This window comes from Pagrus major, chromosome 5 (assembly GCF_040436345.1).
Source record: "Pagrus major chromosome 5, Pma_NU_1.0".
Classification (NCBI taxonomy): domain Eukaryota; kingdom Metazoa; phylum Chordata; class Actinopteri; order Spariformes; family Sparidae; genus Pagrus; species Pagrus major.
Genome location: NC_133219.1, coordinates 6,559,550 through 6,574,056, shown reverse-complemented (window position 1 = coordinate 6,574,056; position 14,507 = coordinate 6,559,550). Strand labels below are relative to the sequence as shown.

Genomic DNA, 14,507 nt, shown 5'->3' with positions numbered 1-14,507 from the left:
ATTTAGAAGTGTGCGGCGACACTTATGCATGCAAATAAATCACAGACCTGGTTCAACACAGCGTCTGTACATGAGACATTAACGCACGGCGGCGTTTAACAATTTTAACTCACAGATCTGGTGATTACAGCGCAGTATCTGTACATGAAGCATTAACGCACGGCGGCGTCAAACAACCTTTTAACTCACAGATCTGGTGATTACAGCGCAGAATCTGTACATGAAGCATTAACGCACGGCGGCGCTGAACAACTCTTTAAATCATAGGTCTGGTGCGACGCAGCATCTACACATTAATTTCCAACATGCAGCGATGTTGAAGGCTCTTTATCACACACGGATCTGGTTACAACGCAGCATCCATACACATTAATTTCATATTAAGCAGCGCGATCACAGCTCGGCGGAGTTTATGCTCACACACAATTCAAGGTGTATACAGTCAAGAATATAAAGTTAAGTATCGCATTAATCACTCAGTGGACAGCTAAACAACATGAAACAGCTTGGGTTTTGATTTTAAAACCGATGTTTGTCTGTACACATCAATTTAATGCAGAGAACTGTGGTTTTAGGTGGCCTCACACGGGGCACCATATAATATGTAGGAGATACACTAATAATAAACACTCGTTAATGGGGCACCACCTCCGTTATTTGGTCTATTTGAATAATCCGGAGGTAATTAATCAAATTCGACTGGACAAGTTAACTTGTATCAATTCTAATCAATTTCAGATCAATTTATTCATCTCATATATGAAGGAGTGAATTCTACACATATCCATCGGTTCTCCACATTAAAACAAACCTGCACAGACAACGACGTACGGTTAAATAGGTTTATTTACTAAATAAATCAAGGTGAATAAATGAAAGGATGATTCAAACAAACAATATTGATAACATAAAATGTAGAGACTAAATGATCATGGTAATGAATGGATGGAGATGAGCGGATGGTAAAGTCGCGAGTCTGGGAAGCATTCAAAGATTACTATAGTAATTTTGACACTAACGAGACCCTAACCGGATTTCTTATTAATTAAAGATTACTATGAATCAAAAGAAAAGAGACATCACCAACTCAAGAACATGCGTGTGACTCCAGCAGTGTGCGTGGGTGTTTAGCCTACTTTGCCTGAAGACTGGGAGATGTTCACCACTTTGGACCTCTCCGGAGCTGATAGCTTGACCTCGGCTTGAGGTTCCGGTCCGCTGGCCGGAGGGATGTCGCAGAGCGTCTGCGGCTTGGAGTGGGTTTCTCTCGTCCCGGTGTCGGAGGGAGAGCGCCGTCTGTCCAGTACCCGGCAGGAAGTCCCGGTCCGCTGCCCAGCGGGGTGGCACCGCTCGTGAGCGTTGAAGGCAGGCCGGTCGGCTTGGCAAAATGTCTGTTCGTTGCAAACCGTTCACACGGTTTGTTGATGCAGGCAATTACTGCACAATGTTATTAACGCTGGTGGTCGGATTAAAGGTCTTCTTCTTGCATGGAGTGGTGGCTCTGAACTTTTGATCAAACTAATTCAACTTTCTTGACGAAAATAACTAGAGAATAACGCTGGCCGGGCGAGTCCTCAGTTATTACTCAAAACAAGACGAATTAAGTCAAATTAACTTCTACTGAGTAAAATAATGATACTTAACAAAACAAAACGAAAGCACTTAGAGTCAGTGCGTCCTCAAATTAGGGTATTGAGGTAAAAATCGCACGTGGTCAATTGTGCGGAGATTTCTGCCTAAGAGCGTGTCGCAAAAATACAAAAGGTAAAGGTTTAAAGTAAAGCTAAGAAAAATTTAGAAGAAGAGAGAGACAGGATGGCTGTCTCTTAGTTTTTGTAGTCCGCATCAGCGGGCGGTCTCAAAGGGGAGGAGGCGAGTTCACTGTGGATCATATCACTCGACACTTACGAAACTTAAATTAAATTAAACCAATTTAATGTTTCGCGATCGTGCTTCACCTTTCTCAGGACCTTACCATGGCAAAATAAATGGACTTAATGAAATAATATGACCTGATTAAATTCGCTGAACGAATAAAAGAAATTAACACTGGATCAAACATGAAAACACTTAAAGGTACAGTAGAACTGATAGAATCTGACCACATATATAAGCATTTCTTATAGTTCTAATACCTGTAAATGAAGAAACATATTACAGACTTTTAATCAGGAAAACATATTAAAACATAGATATCTTGAAAGTTTAATTTCTTTGTACCCGGACTCACCACTGGAGGGCACTGTGGTTCCACCAAACACATGACACAATTAAACATTAAATTTGATTTTAGCCAAATTTCATCACAGAGAAACGGGAGAAAGATCAGTTTTATGAGCTTCTCTTACTGACCCTTAATCTGTTGGAATTAAGAGAATGAGATCCTGACTTAATGGTTAATTAGAAATGGTCTGAAATCTGGAGGAACACAGAGACCATTTGGTGTGGAATGTGATCCAGATTACCTCCAGACGGGTAATAAATTCAGACCTGAAGTGTTTGCATAGAACAAGTCAGAAGGTTTCCAGTGTTCTCTTAAAAGCTAATGTGTGCTTTAGAAGTTAGAGGTGAGGAGAGAGACACAGGTAAAGAGAGAGATACTCTAAAACAAAGAAAGAAAAACATTTGATGTGAGTTAATTTACATATATAAAGACTCTGTATTGACACCTTCCGATGGCCAGTTGTCCCTCCTGGTAAGCTTCACAGAGGCCTCCCCATGACCTGTGAAAGAGGATATGTGTGCTTGCAAGGGAGAGGAGGTTCATCCAAAGGCTTTGAGTTGTAAATTAATTAAAAGTGTCTTCATATGAAGTATTTACAACCAAGAAAAACACTGTCCTCTCATGCCAGGCGATAAGATGGCGCCTCTCTTCCTGTAGAATTGCTTCATCCAGAAAAACAGAGGTGATAACAAAACAGATCCTCAACATCAAAGGGGAAGGAACACAGGCCCGAGTTCCTACATTAGCTTCAATAATTTTCCACCATTCATTTCACTTTCTGCTGCTTTGTTTCTGCAAATTCTGCTCAGCTTGAAACATTTATTTTAAGGAGACAAGTCTTTGCCTCAGTTTGCACTGTCTGGAGTGAGTCTACACCTGTTTCGCTCCATTCACTTCTTTTTATTGATGTTGAGTACATCCTTACTGCCTCAAAATTTTGCTTGGCAATTTATTTGAATGCGCCATTCAGTTTAAAATGAAGGCATCCTCATTAGGCATTTATAATCTAATAGTACTGCAAGCTATAATTCAATCAAGGCCAATTATCAGCATAATTATCGTGTATTCATTAGCAATGAAACCAAAGTCTGGGGCTGTTGAACATAAAAAGTGGAAAAAAAGTAGAAGTCTATAAACACCACCTATCCAACTCACAGTATGGCTGCATTTAAAGGGATTCAGCCTTGTCAGGAGAGCTCCACACAGAATTTATCATCCTATATGTAGGTGACCTTGGGGAGAGCTTTACCAGTAGATCTGGGGAGGGAGCAGGGTTGGATAGGAGGCACTTAAGCATGCAGAGACACTGTGCCACAGAACTCTTTCATTTACAAGCTCTGTTTTTCACACCTTGGTAATAAATAAAGGGGATTTGGGGGGAAAATCTTCCCTCTGTACTGACTACATAAACTGATTTAATTAACTTTTACGGATTTTACGGCTATCATCCCCTGGTTCCACAGCAAACCCTCTACAGCCTCCCTATGTTGGCTTTAACAAACTATAAGTAAAAAAAAAAGTTCATTGTGAGAGTTTTTGAGTTGACCATAGTTGAACTTTGAAGTTTTATTTCACAAAAGTTTTGATCCTTTAGAGGAGAACAACATGTTACGGCTTGATTCAGAGGCACTTTCATTATCAGAGGCCGCCACTTGTTCCTCTCGCTCATCAGAGAAGCACAGCACTTCATTTTCAAGCTGCAAAATCACAGACAGGCGTCAGCATCCATAATCAATCTGCTTTGCTTCTGTTGAATATTTTCTCAATTAGATTTTCTTTGGTTCTGAGATTTAGTGTTAATATGATTTTGTGGCGATCGCAGTTAAAGAGGGGAAACTATGATGGAGTCGAAGAACAAAGAAGTAAATTACAGTAACGATTTGAATTGATATTTTTCAGTGTTACACTGACTGTCATGTAGTCCTCAGCTGGGAATCAGAGTTATTCATGCAGAGGTGGCAAAAGTACACTCATTCTTTACTCAAGTACAGATACTTCCATCCATACTACCATGGATCAACATCAATGCATTCTGTTATGTAACGTAATGTTTTCACCTGTGTCCGTTTGTTTGTTGGTCGTTTTGTCAGCCAGATTACACAAAAACTACTGAACAGATTTCAACAAAACTTGGATGGAGGATGTGTCTTGGCCCAGAATAGACCCCATTCATTTAGGAGCAGATCTAGATAATCTTTTCTGTAACAATGTCAGATAGGGTGTTTTTCAACATTTGTTCTCAGGAAATAATGCATAGATTGTTCTGAAAGAAATCTTTAGATGGCTGGTACCTATGAGTAAGAACAGTTTTTGAGCTTAAAGGTGCATTATGTAGTTCCAGGAAAAAAACTCAGAAAGTTGATATTTCCTGTATTGATAAGGTAATAAGGGTGCTCCGATTGATCGGGCACCGATCGTTATCGGGCGATATGCGTTGTAAAAAGTTTGATTGGTTTCTCTTTGTGCTGCTAAAATGCAACACACACTAGAGGACTCTGCTGCTCACTGGCTGCTAACAGCTCACTAGCTATCCTCCTGCCAATATCAAAACAGATTTTCTGTGTCCTCTTGGTTTAACCAGTGCAATATATTTGCAAGGTCTTGCTGGCCAGCCGTTTGTGACTGGGGACAGATGGACCAATACCACCGAACAATTCTCGTAACTCTCAATTCTCTCGCTGAGAAGCCAGCCAGTGATAATAACTAGCCCTGGCACAGCGCTGTGGAGAGAGAGATAACTGTGGTAGCAGCTTGACAAGAAGCGCTCCGTCGTAGTCAGGAGTAGTCCTTATCATTTTTACATTTCCTGTTGTCCCGAGCGGGGGGACAACGTAACGCTGTTTGTTGGCAACCGGAGCTAACAGCTGACTGAGCTGACAGCTTCCAGCTGACAGAGGTAACAGCTTATAGCAGAGCTAAACACAGCAGAAGTGTTCAGAGGAACATGTGCTAAACTGTGAACTGCAGTTAAATGTGACAACAAAACAAGTTTACACTAAATAAATGTACTGAAGTATTTAAGCTGACTACAGTTTGTAGGTGAAAGTACTTTGAGTTGGAAATTACTGAGACACAATTTAGAGACAGCTTTGAATCAATATATTTTCACAATAAAGTGAAGAAACATCCTTGTGAGTGGAGATCGGAATCTGCCGATACTGCTTCCAAAAATCCTGACTGGAGTGCACCCTCAGTAATAATACAAACTCAGAAATAGCTATTTGATATATTTCCATATAAACAAGCTGTCCTCGAGGTAAATAACGTCCCCAGAACAGTCTGACACTAGAAAGGTGGCTACTCAGAAGGATCCTGCTAATATAAACATAGTAAGAGAGTATGAAATTGTGTTGTCCTTGTTTATTCAGTGTGTTCAGTCACGAAAATCTTACAATGTCTTCTTTAAAACTACATAGTGCACCTTTAAATTATGGTTAAGCAGCGATGGGTGGTTTAATATTTTGAGTGAAACAGCGCTATTGAGTTTGATACTGGATGACGGTGAGCCTTGGCAGAGGTATGAAGTCTATCGAGTTCCATTCCCTGAGACATTAACTAACCGAAAGTTAATGGGGCCTATTCTGGGACAAGACCCATCCTCCATCCAAGTTCTGTGGAAATCCATTCTGTAGTTTTTGTGTAATCCTGCTGACAAACCAACCAACCAACAAGAGGGACACGGATGAAAACGTAACCTCTTTGTCAGAGGTAAAAAGTGCGTAGAGTCTTAGCTTATTGCCTCTTATAACACACACTCACTGCAACTTGTCTATGCCCATGCACATGTTTAAAGGAAAGACACCAGATTAATGTCTCTGGCAAGTCAAATTTTAGGGGAATCTGTTTAGAGCACCTGCATGTTTTAATAAAAACATTTGACACCATTGTATCAATAATTGTATCGCAAGAGGAAGCCATACAATGTATTGCTGGATCAATATTTCGTCCCAGCTCTTGTCCTCAGCTATAATCCAGTTTGCTTTCATTAGTAGTTGGCCAACAAGTCGTGGTTGGATTTGTGTCCACTTGTTCCTCTGCCCGAACAGAGCTCTCTCACCATTAAATGCCCCTCTGCACCCACAAAGAGGCCGACTGACTCTGCCTTGCGAATGCCTCTGTATTTAGCCTGATTTACGATATCGTTTAGCAGTAAAGGCCAGTGCGAGGGGAAGAGATTCATTAAGGATCCCAGTTTATGTTTTAGAGAACTCCGGAGGGGCCACGGGAATACTGATTGGCACACAGATATGTGCTTGTCTCATCCTCCTAACCCGAGCCAAAAGCTCTCAGCTCCTTTCCCCCCTAGCCATGTGCACTGGATGGCACAAAGGAGGTGTTGTTCTGGGATTGCAGGTTGCCCAGGATGCCCAGGGTTCTCCTGCTGTGCCAACACTGTTCCAGGCCTCCTTGCAGCACCTGGAGGTCCTTCTCTGTGTCCCTTAATGACATCCCCGCTGACCCTCCCAGCCACTTACAGTGCTGCCTATTTGGGTTCGTATTTTCCATCCACAGCTTCACCATATAGGCCAGCGGCACGACATCGCAGTGTTTACTCTTCATCGGTCGATACTCTTTAATCCCCGAGATGATGCTTTCTCTCATGAACTCAAAATAGCTCTTCCTCCTCCCCAGTGAGGCCACAGGCCCATTACTCTTTATTAGCTCTTAGCATCTTAAATGTGACCATCCATTAGAGGCAAGGGAGCAAACAACCCCAGCAGGTCCCTCAGCAGCCTGCCAGCACACACACACACACGCACACATGCAAACACACACACACTTGCTTATTTAAATTGACCCTTAATCAAGAACAGTTATTGTGCATTGAATTCAGCTCATCCGAGAGATAAAGAAGAGTCGCCTGTGCAGCATGTTTTCTCTGAAGGTTTCCAAACTTTGCGTCATGGCCCTCCCTCCCCTCTATGACTCTTACTTATCAGCTAGGCGGAGTCCGCAGGCCTCTATCTGCCTGAATGATTTCTTTTCTATGGAGGCTGGCATGAAGTAATACCATACTGTGTCATGTATTGATTCTTTTCCCAGTCCCTCTTTCCTGAATTTCTTGGTGCCTCAAAAGCATAAATCATCTGTAAAATGATCCTTGAAGGAAATATTGTAATTATTATTCTTGACGCATGGTCACAAATTCAATAGCCCTTATTAATTGAACATGGTGAGAAATATGATGTGGGTAATTCAATGGGACTAGAGAGCTTTCTCTCATCCCTCATGTTTAAGGCGCTTCTGTTTGGCATTCATGGCAAAGCACCGAACGATTCAGGGTCGGGATGAGGGTCAAAGGGAGTGTAATTGTAAACCTCGACAAAGAGCCTTTCTCTGTCAGTTTTGCAATATGATTAAATGTTTTCTGTTCCTTTTAAACCAAATCAGGACTACCCATGTCAGGAAACCCTTTTTGTAGAGATTATTGATAATTTAATCTCTGCAGAGAATCGAGGTATCACAGGAACATCCACCTCTCTCTAATACTTTGTTCATTGTTGTCCACCAGCTACTTTTGCTTTTTCCTATCAAGCTTTCTGTCCTTGTTCCTTATTTCTTGCCTGTCTTGACGTGTGTGATGAAGCAGAAAGACTAGCAGCCGGCCAGCCAGCCACCCAGGCAGCCGTTCACTTCCACCTATATTATTACAGCCAGGAGTGGGCAGCAGCAACGTGGCCTCTCCTTCCCTGGTGTCCTCTATTGTGGCTGTTCATTTACTCAGCCTCTGCGAGTGTGAAGGCTGCTCTTCGCTCCGCCAGTCTTATTCCAGCTCTACATATCATAGCGTGGAGCCTCAGTGATAGGCTGAGTGAGCCTGTATGAGGCTTGGTAGAGGAGAGGTACTGCTTGGCTAGTTAACACTCATGTGGGACCTGCACACCTCTGCACAGCCGTGTCTGACAGTAAAATGCCTGACTGGTAACCTCAGAAACTGGAAAGTGGAAAGTGACTGCATATAGGAGTGGCATCAGATATTTTTAAGTGACAACCAAACTAATTGGAACTCAAACTTTTTTAAGGCTCTTACAGCACTTGCTGCAAACTCATATAGTGCCTTAGTAACTAGATTACACTAAAAATACAGACCAATGACGAAAGAGATTGGACATCTATGAGAACTTCAGATAGTCTTCCACTGAGCTGTGTTAAGGCAGGAAACCAAGGCTGTCTGCGATGTGTCTTCGAGTGACTTCATAATATAAATACATACATCTTGTTTTAGGCTACTGTAGCTATCCTACGTCCAGGTGAAATCTATATCAGGTGCAAACTGTATATGAACAAGATTAGGTCTACAGCCTTATAGTGGCCCCTGAGGCAGTTGAAGGCACCCAACGTCAGCATGCTCACATGTTCGCAATGACAGCGTCAAACAGTGTGATGTTTGGCACGTATATTTACCATGTTCAGCATTTTAGTTTACGGTGTTAGCATGCTAAAATTTGTTAATTAGCATAAAGCGCATCTGAGGAATGGCAAATTACTCTAATCCCATGTCGGTAGCTAGCTAGAGATTGTTGTTGGAACAGCACCGGACTTTGATGCTAGTTTGACATAGTGGCCAAACCATGTAACTACAACGTCACGTGACGCACACTGGCCAAATACACTTTTTTCCCATAAGCTTACATTGTAAGAGAAGTGGCTGTAAAACACTGCATACATTTTTTTAGTGGCACAACCCCTGTGAAATGACTCATTTCATGATCAGAATTGGAGCCATTTTGTCTGATAACATTTTTGCAGGTCTAGAAGAATTGTACCATTAAATTGTTTGATTCCCATTCAAGTTAGCAAAGGACTAAATGGCAAGTTAGCCGCTCGACCAGTGAAAGGCTCTATGGGCAGCCAAACAGGAAATCTCTGTGGGAGATCTGCATTATTTTACACCCAGGAAGTTCAACTTTTTTGGCCTCATGAGCCACTTAACAGCTTTCAGAGATGAATGTTTTAGACACATATTAGATCCATGGTAGAGAAGGGAGGAGAATGCCAATTGAAATAGTAGTCCAATGTCAGGTTATATACCAACAGTCTACATCCGGTGAGTCCGATTAGGCTACTCTTGTACTCGTGTAATGGGACTTTTTCTTGTGCGCAGATACCTCTGATTCTCTTTTTTTCCCAATCCCATGCACTATTTGCTTGTAAGCAGTACAGACAAATCAAATTTCACCTGATAATCTGATAATGGTGTTAGATGAACTGTCAAGAGAGTTCTTCCTGAAGGGGGCATGAATGACTTTATCAAACATCATGACAATCTGTCCAATAATTGTTGAGACATTTCCCTCAAAACCTTGTCGATATCATGGTGGAGCAAGAACAAAGGTCAGGGATTCACCTAAGTGGAGAGGATACATCATGTGGGAACAGTTAATGTCTCTACAAAATTTCATGACCCATTCAATAGTTCTGCAGACATACAGTGCTTTCACAGAGCACATTCACCACATTTAATGAAGCGACCATCGTCTGGGTTTGTTGGATGCAACAATCACTGAGGTCTCACCAACGAGCGGTCCTGACAGCTGTTCCATGAGGAAAACACAGCCTCAACTGTGTTTCCATGTAGAGAGGGAGAAGAAAAAAATCACTTTTTATTGATGAATGATGATGAAAGAGATTCAAACATTTGAATTTATCTGGCTCAGCATAATGCTGGCTATGCTTTTACAATTTAATGCCACACAATAGGGAAATTTAATTATACATGATGTGGATCATAAAGTGTTTGCTGAAATAGACATTTTTCTCAGTTGAATTATCATTATTTTCCTTTTGCCTTTGCATTTCTCTGCCAGATGAAAGTTATGTGTAACCCCCTACCAACCCCAGCCACTTTTATTGAAGAAGTATGAACAGCAAATGTGGTGATCTTATAAATACTGAAAAACAACTTACAATTATGACGATTGACCGGGTAATTGTTGCTACTATCACACCGCTCATAAACTGAGAGTAATTTGGAATTAACGAAGGTTGCCTTGAGAGTTGTTTATAGATCTGATTAAGCTAGTGCTGAGTTCTTTACCAATGTTGGGCTCGTCACTTTACTTTTTTTACTCGACTTTTGTTACTCAGCACAGCTCTGTTACATACTCTGTATAGACCATAGGCATGGTTTAACAAGCAGCCAGCTCACATTTTTCAAGGTATTTACTGACCATCAAGCTTAGACCCAGAGACTGAAGCATCCAATCCGTACTGTCTAACAAAACCAGGAGATTGCTGAATTCTTTTTAGAAGAGGTTAGCCACTACCCCCTACCTCCAGTTTATATGCTAAGCTAACATTTACTGGACAAATCTATAACAAAGCTCTATTAAACTTCTGGTTAGACAAGCAAAACCCCAAATTGTCAAAGTAATGTTAACGTGACTGGCATAAGTAGGCCAACTGTATTGTAATAACTGTATTGTTATCCCTTTCACCTTCTGTTACTGAAGAAAAGTAATCACATTAGTAATGTTATTATTGAATCTGATCACCTCGACACATTACTTAGTAACACGCAGCTAGAGCCAGGACGAAGTTAGCTTGAATTAGCTGACATTAAGCCTAGAAGCAGGGGGAAACAGCTAGCCTAGCTCTGTCCAAATGTAAATAAAAATTGTGCCTACCAGTTCATCTAAATCTCTACAACAGACAAGATGATGTTTTTAAACTTTGATCGATTGATCAAATGATCAAATCAAACAAATGAGATACATGTTAATCAGTGGGCTTACATGTTGGTAGTCCCAGGTGGTTACCTTTGGACAAAACCAGGTTAGCTGGTTCCCCTTGTGTCTATGTCTCTATGCTATGCTAAGCTAGCTGGCTGCTGGTTGTAGCTTTGTATTTACTGTAAAGACGTGGGTCGTATCAATAATCCTCTCGTCAAACTATTGGCAAAGAGCAAATTTCCCAAACATATCCAACTATTTCATGAACATAGATGATTCCGTGACAGTATCCTACAAATTGAGTGTGGCAGGGATTAAGTATTTTGGTAGGCTAACCTGGAAGTTAGCATTGCCCTGGTTCCCTCGACAAAAAGCCAATGGGATTTTACACATTTTATTCAGAAAGATGATTTGCCAATGAACAACGGTTTTATGATTTTTTTTTTAAGCGTTTCAATCACCAGAAGAAAAAAAGCTAACATTAGGCTATAAACTACACTGCGGTCGCATGACTCAAACGTTGCCACCACTAAGCTTTCCTCTACATTATAAGCATGCTTTTTAAATGGATAAATCTACAAGTTACATAGTTTAAATTAAAAAAGATTGCCAGTAAAGGTGGAGTAGTGAGTAAATGAGTGTGTTCGACATGATGACGACGAATGTCCGTGAAAACCTCTGTAGTCTCATTTAGCCACTTGTTAGCAAATGCAGAGGTAAAATTCATCTCTTATTCTTGTGTCAGTCAAAGACTTCTTTTGTAGGCATCTCACCAAAACTATCAAAAAACCCCCCCCCCCAAAAAACTACACAGAACATTGAAATTGAGACGAGGGAATAAGAAGTGCAAAAATGCTAATTTATGTCTGGGTATGGGACTCATTCCTGCAGCACCCTGCCTTTTGATATGCAGTCCATAAACCTGTAGGCTATCCAGTGTGTCAAGTAAAAACTGACCAAATTAAATAAAGTTTGAAGTCGGGTTCTGTAATATAGGACGCTTGTACTTGTCACTGGATCTACCTGAAAAGTTGTGACAGTCACTCCCACATCTAGTTGCATCATGTCTGGTCTCTTGCAAAGACATGAAATTGGGTTTCAAAAGAGTGATTTTATTAAACAGGAGTGCCTTGAGCAATATCCTCTCAGGCGCTCCGTCCATGTATCTGAGCTACATCCCTGCTGCACAGAAAAACAAAGAACTACTGGAGTTTGAAATGTAGGTTTGTACTGTGTTTTAAAGTTTCCCCTCCCCAGAACAAAAGAGGGAGTGATTCATCTTGAAATAGCTTTGTATGATTTATTAATTCAAATCCATAACACATTCTTGCTGATTCTTATTATGTTGGATCGGGGTTTGGAGATTTCCAGGCTTTATTTTTTGTGAGATAGGATTATTTTTCAGTTTATAAATTCAGTGTCAGTTTTCAGGTGCCGGTCCTGAACAATGTTTGCATTCTTATGCTGATGCTAGGTGAACCCGTTCTCCACTATTCAGGGGCATGCACACACTGAAATCCACTGAAAAGTCTGCCTGGGTATAGGATTAAAGCTGTCTAATCTTAATTAAAAACAAAGCATGGATTAAAGACATTTTAAAGATTAAACGCAAACAGCATCTAAACCAAACCGCCATCAGTTTAAAACTTGTTTATCAGAGTGTCCAAGTAATTATTATATGGACTGTATGTTCTGCTTGTCACAGTTTAACAGCTTGGTACAAACATACCTAGACCCTAATTTGTAATAGATTTCCCATTTTCTGTTTCATTTCCTTCTTTCCACTAGAATAGCCATCATTATATTAAGAGAAGACTGTGCTATTCAATTTTGTTTGTGCAGAAGATGTGCCCCATCACTTTGCTTTAAATAGAATTAAAATAAGTCCTTTTATAGGCTCGCTCACGTGGTAGTTTGGCAAATCCCTGTCTTTTAAAGGTCTTTCTTCTATGTTATTATTCAGCTGTATTATTACTAAAATGACTCAGTTATTTTCTTTGGTTCTTGCTTTTTATAGTTTGCTGATCCCATTAGTCATGCACAGATTTCACAAAACCATCCAACCTTTTGCATTTTCATTATTTGTAAGGTTTGGATCACGTTTTGAATTGTGGACCTTTTGGTCCACGTAGATAAAAGATTTTTTGGACTTAAGCCCTATTCTAATGGGGTGAGTAATACCTGGGGACCTCTAGTTATTTGTAGTTAATGTTTGGTGATCAACTTAGCCATGTACATCATTTTTGAAATAAAAGTTCCGCTGCATATTATCTACCATATTTTGCCAAATTCAGAGGTCATGTGATCCTGTGCGAGTCAGCATGTCGGTGATTTGGGGTTGCATTTCTTTTTAATCATCCGTTTTCTGCTGCCAGACAACTGAACAAGTATGAAATTTGATCATGGCTCATAATTTGTTCAAAAGCAGTCAACAGCTGTGTCGTGAGATCGGCTATATTGATGTTAAATGTCAGAGAAGACAGAGGGGATGAGGAGCTACAAAGGGTTGTCATATTCAGGAACAGCCACAAAGCATCTTGATTTAAATGAGCTGCAAATGTGCATTTATACTTTTAAAACTTTTCTACTGGTTTTCTCTTTTCTTCTGCTGATCATGCCATTTTAATTTCCAACTAGTTTCCATCTAATTGCCCTCAGCAGGCCACTAAATTGAAGTGAGTTGTTGCAGCTCACGGCCGTCACTTTGTGCTGAAAAGTGAACACAAGAGCTCAGATGAAAAAAGAACATTTTTAATTGGTCTTCAACATATGCCATTTTGAGCCTTGAAGTGAGGGGATTGTATGAGGTTCCAGTAGGTATATACAACAGAAAAAATTGCATAATGGTGCATCAAAATTCATTTAATCTCGTTTGTTAGTTAATATATTTTTGTGCAAGCTATTTTTATATACATTTTTAACTAATAATGCTTTTAAAAAGTGATGGGGCAAAATTGGTCTTTTCAAAAATTGCTGGGGACATGTCCCCAGCGTCCCCAGTATTAATGACACCCATGTTGCAGCTTAATTTCCAACTAGTTTCAAGTACATTTTTTTAACCAAAGATGGTACCAGCTCTTTATTAACTCCTCATTGGAAAATAGCAGATACACCATGTTGGGATAATTTTCAATAAATTTCAAATATGTTGCTTGGTAATTACCGATGCTTAACATTCAATTTGAACAAAAAAGCACCACACGAAACACAAACGTGGGGTGGTAATTTCTAAATCACATGAGGTCCCCTGGTAGTACTAGCCCAGTGGGAATAGTGCTTAAAGTGTAATTTCGTTTTATTTCTAAACACTGGAAGTCACTTTATACACCAATGGTGGATCCATTCGAAAAATCAGTAACTTAACATGCAATTTTCAAGGATTGAGCAGTCACCTATACATTTTTCATCTTTTGTGTATAAGCAGTGTGAGCACATTCTAATCATTTATGTAAGCTATGAAGAGAATAAATCACACAACACAGTAAAGTGCTTACCCCTGTGAGAGAGCACTTTGCCTTCACTTTTCTTTAGACGGGCAAGGCTAGTTTATTTATATAGCATACAGACACAAGGCTATTCAAAGTGCTTTACAGGGGCATAGAGAATGAAAA

The 14,507-nt window shown here is 40.3% G+C and overlaps 1 protein-coding gene across 1 annotated transcript in view; it reads left to right on the top strand.

The window, feature by feature from the left end:
* The first annotated feature begins 1,230 nt into the window (after positions 1 to 1,230).
* Positions 1,231 to 14,507, top strand: part of LOC140995453 (transmembrane protein 132C) — a 154,214-nt gene continuing 140,937 nt past the window's right edge. The window contains exon 1 of the mRNA XM_073465452.1: positions 1,231 to 1,303. Coding sequence (XP_073321553.1) covers positions 1,231 to 1,303 — 73 coding nt within the window. The remainder of the gene's footprint in view (positions 1,304 to 14,507) is intronic.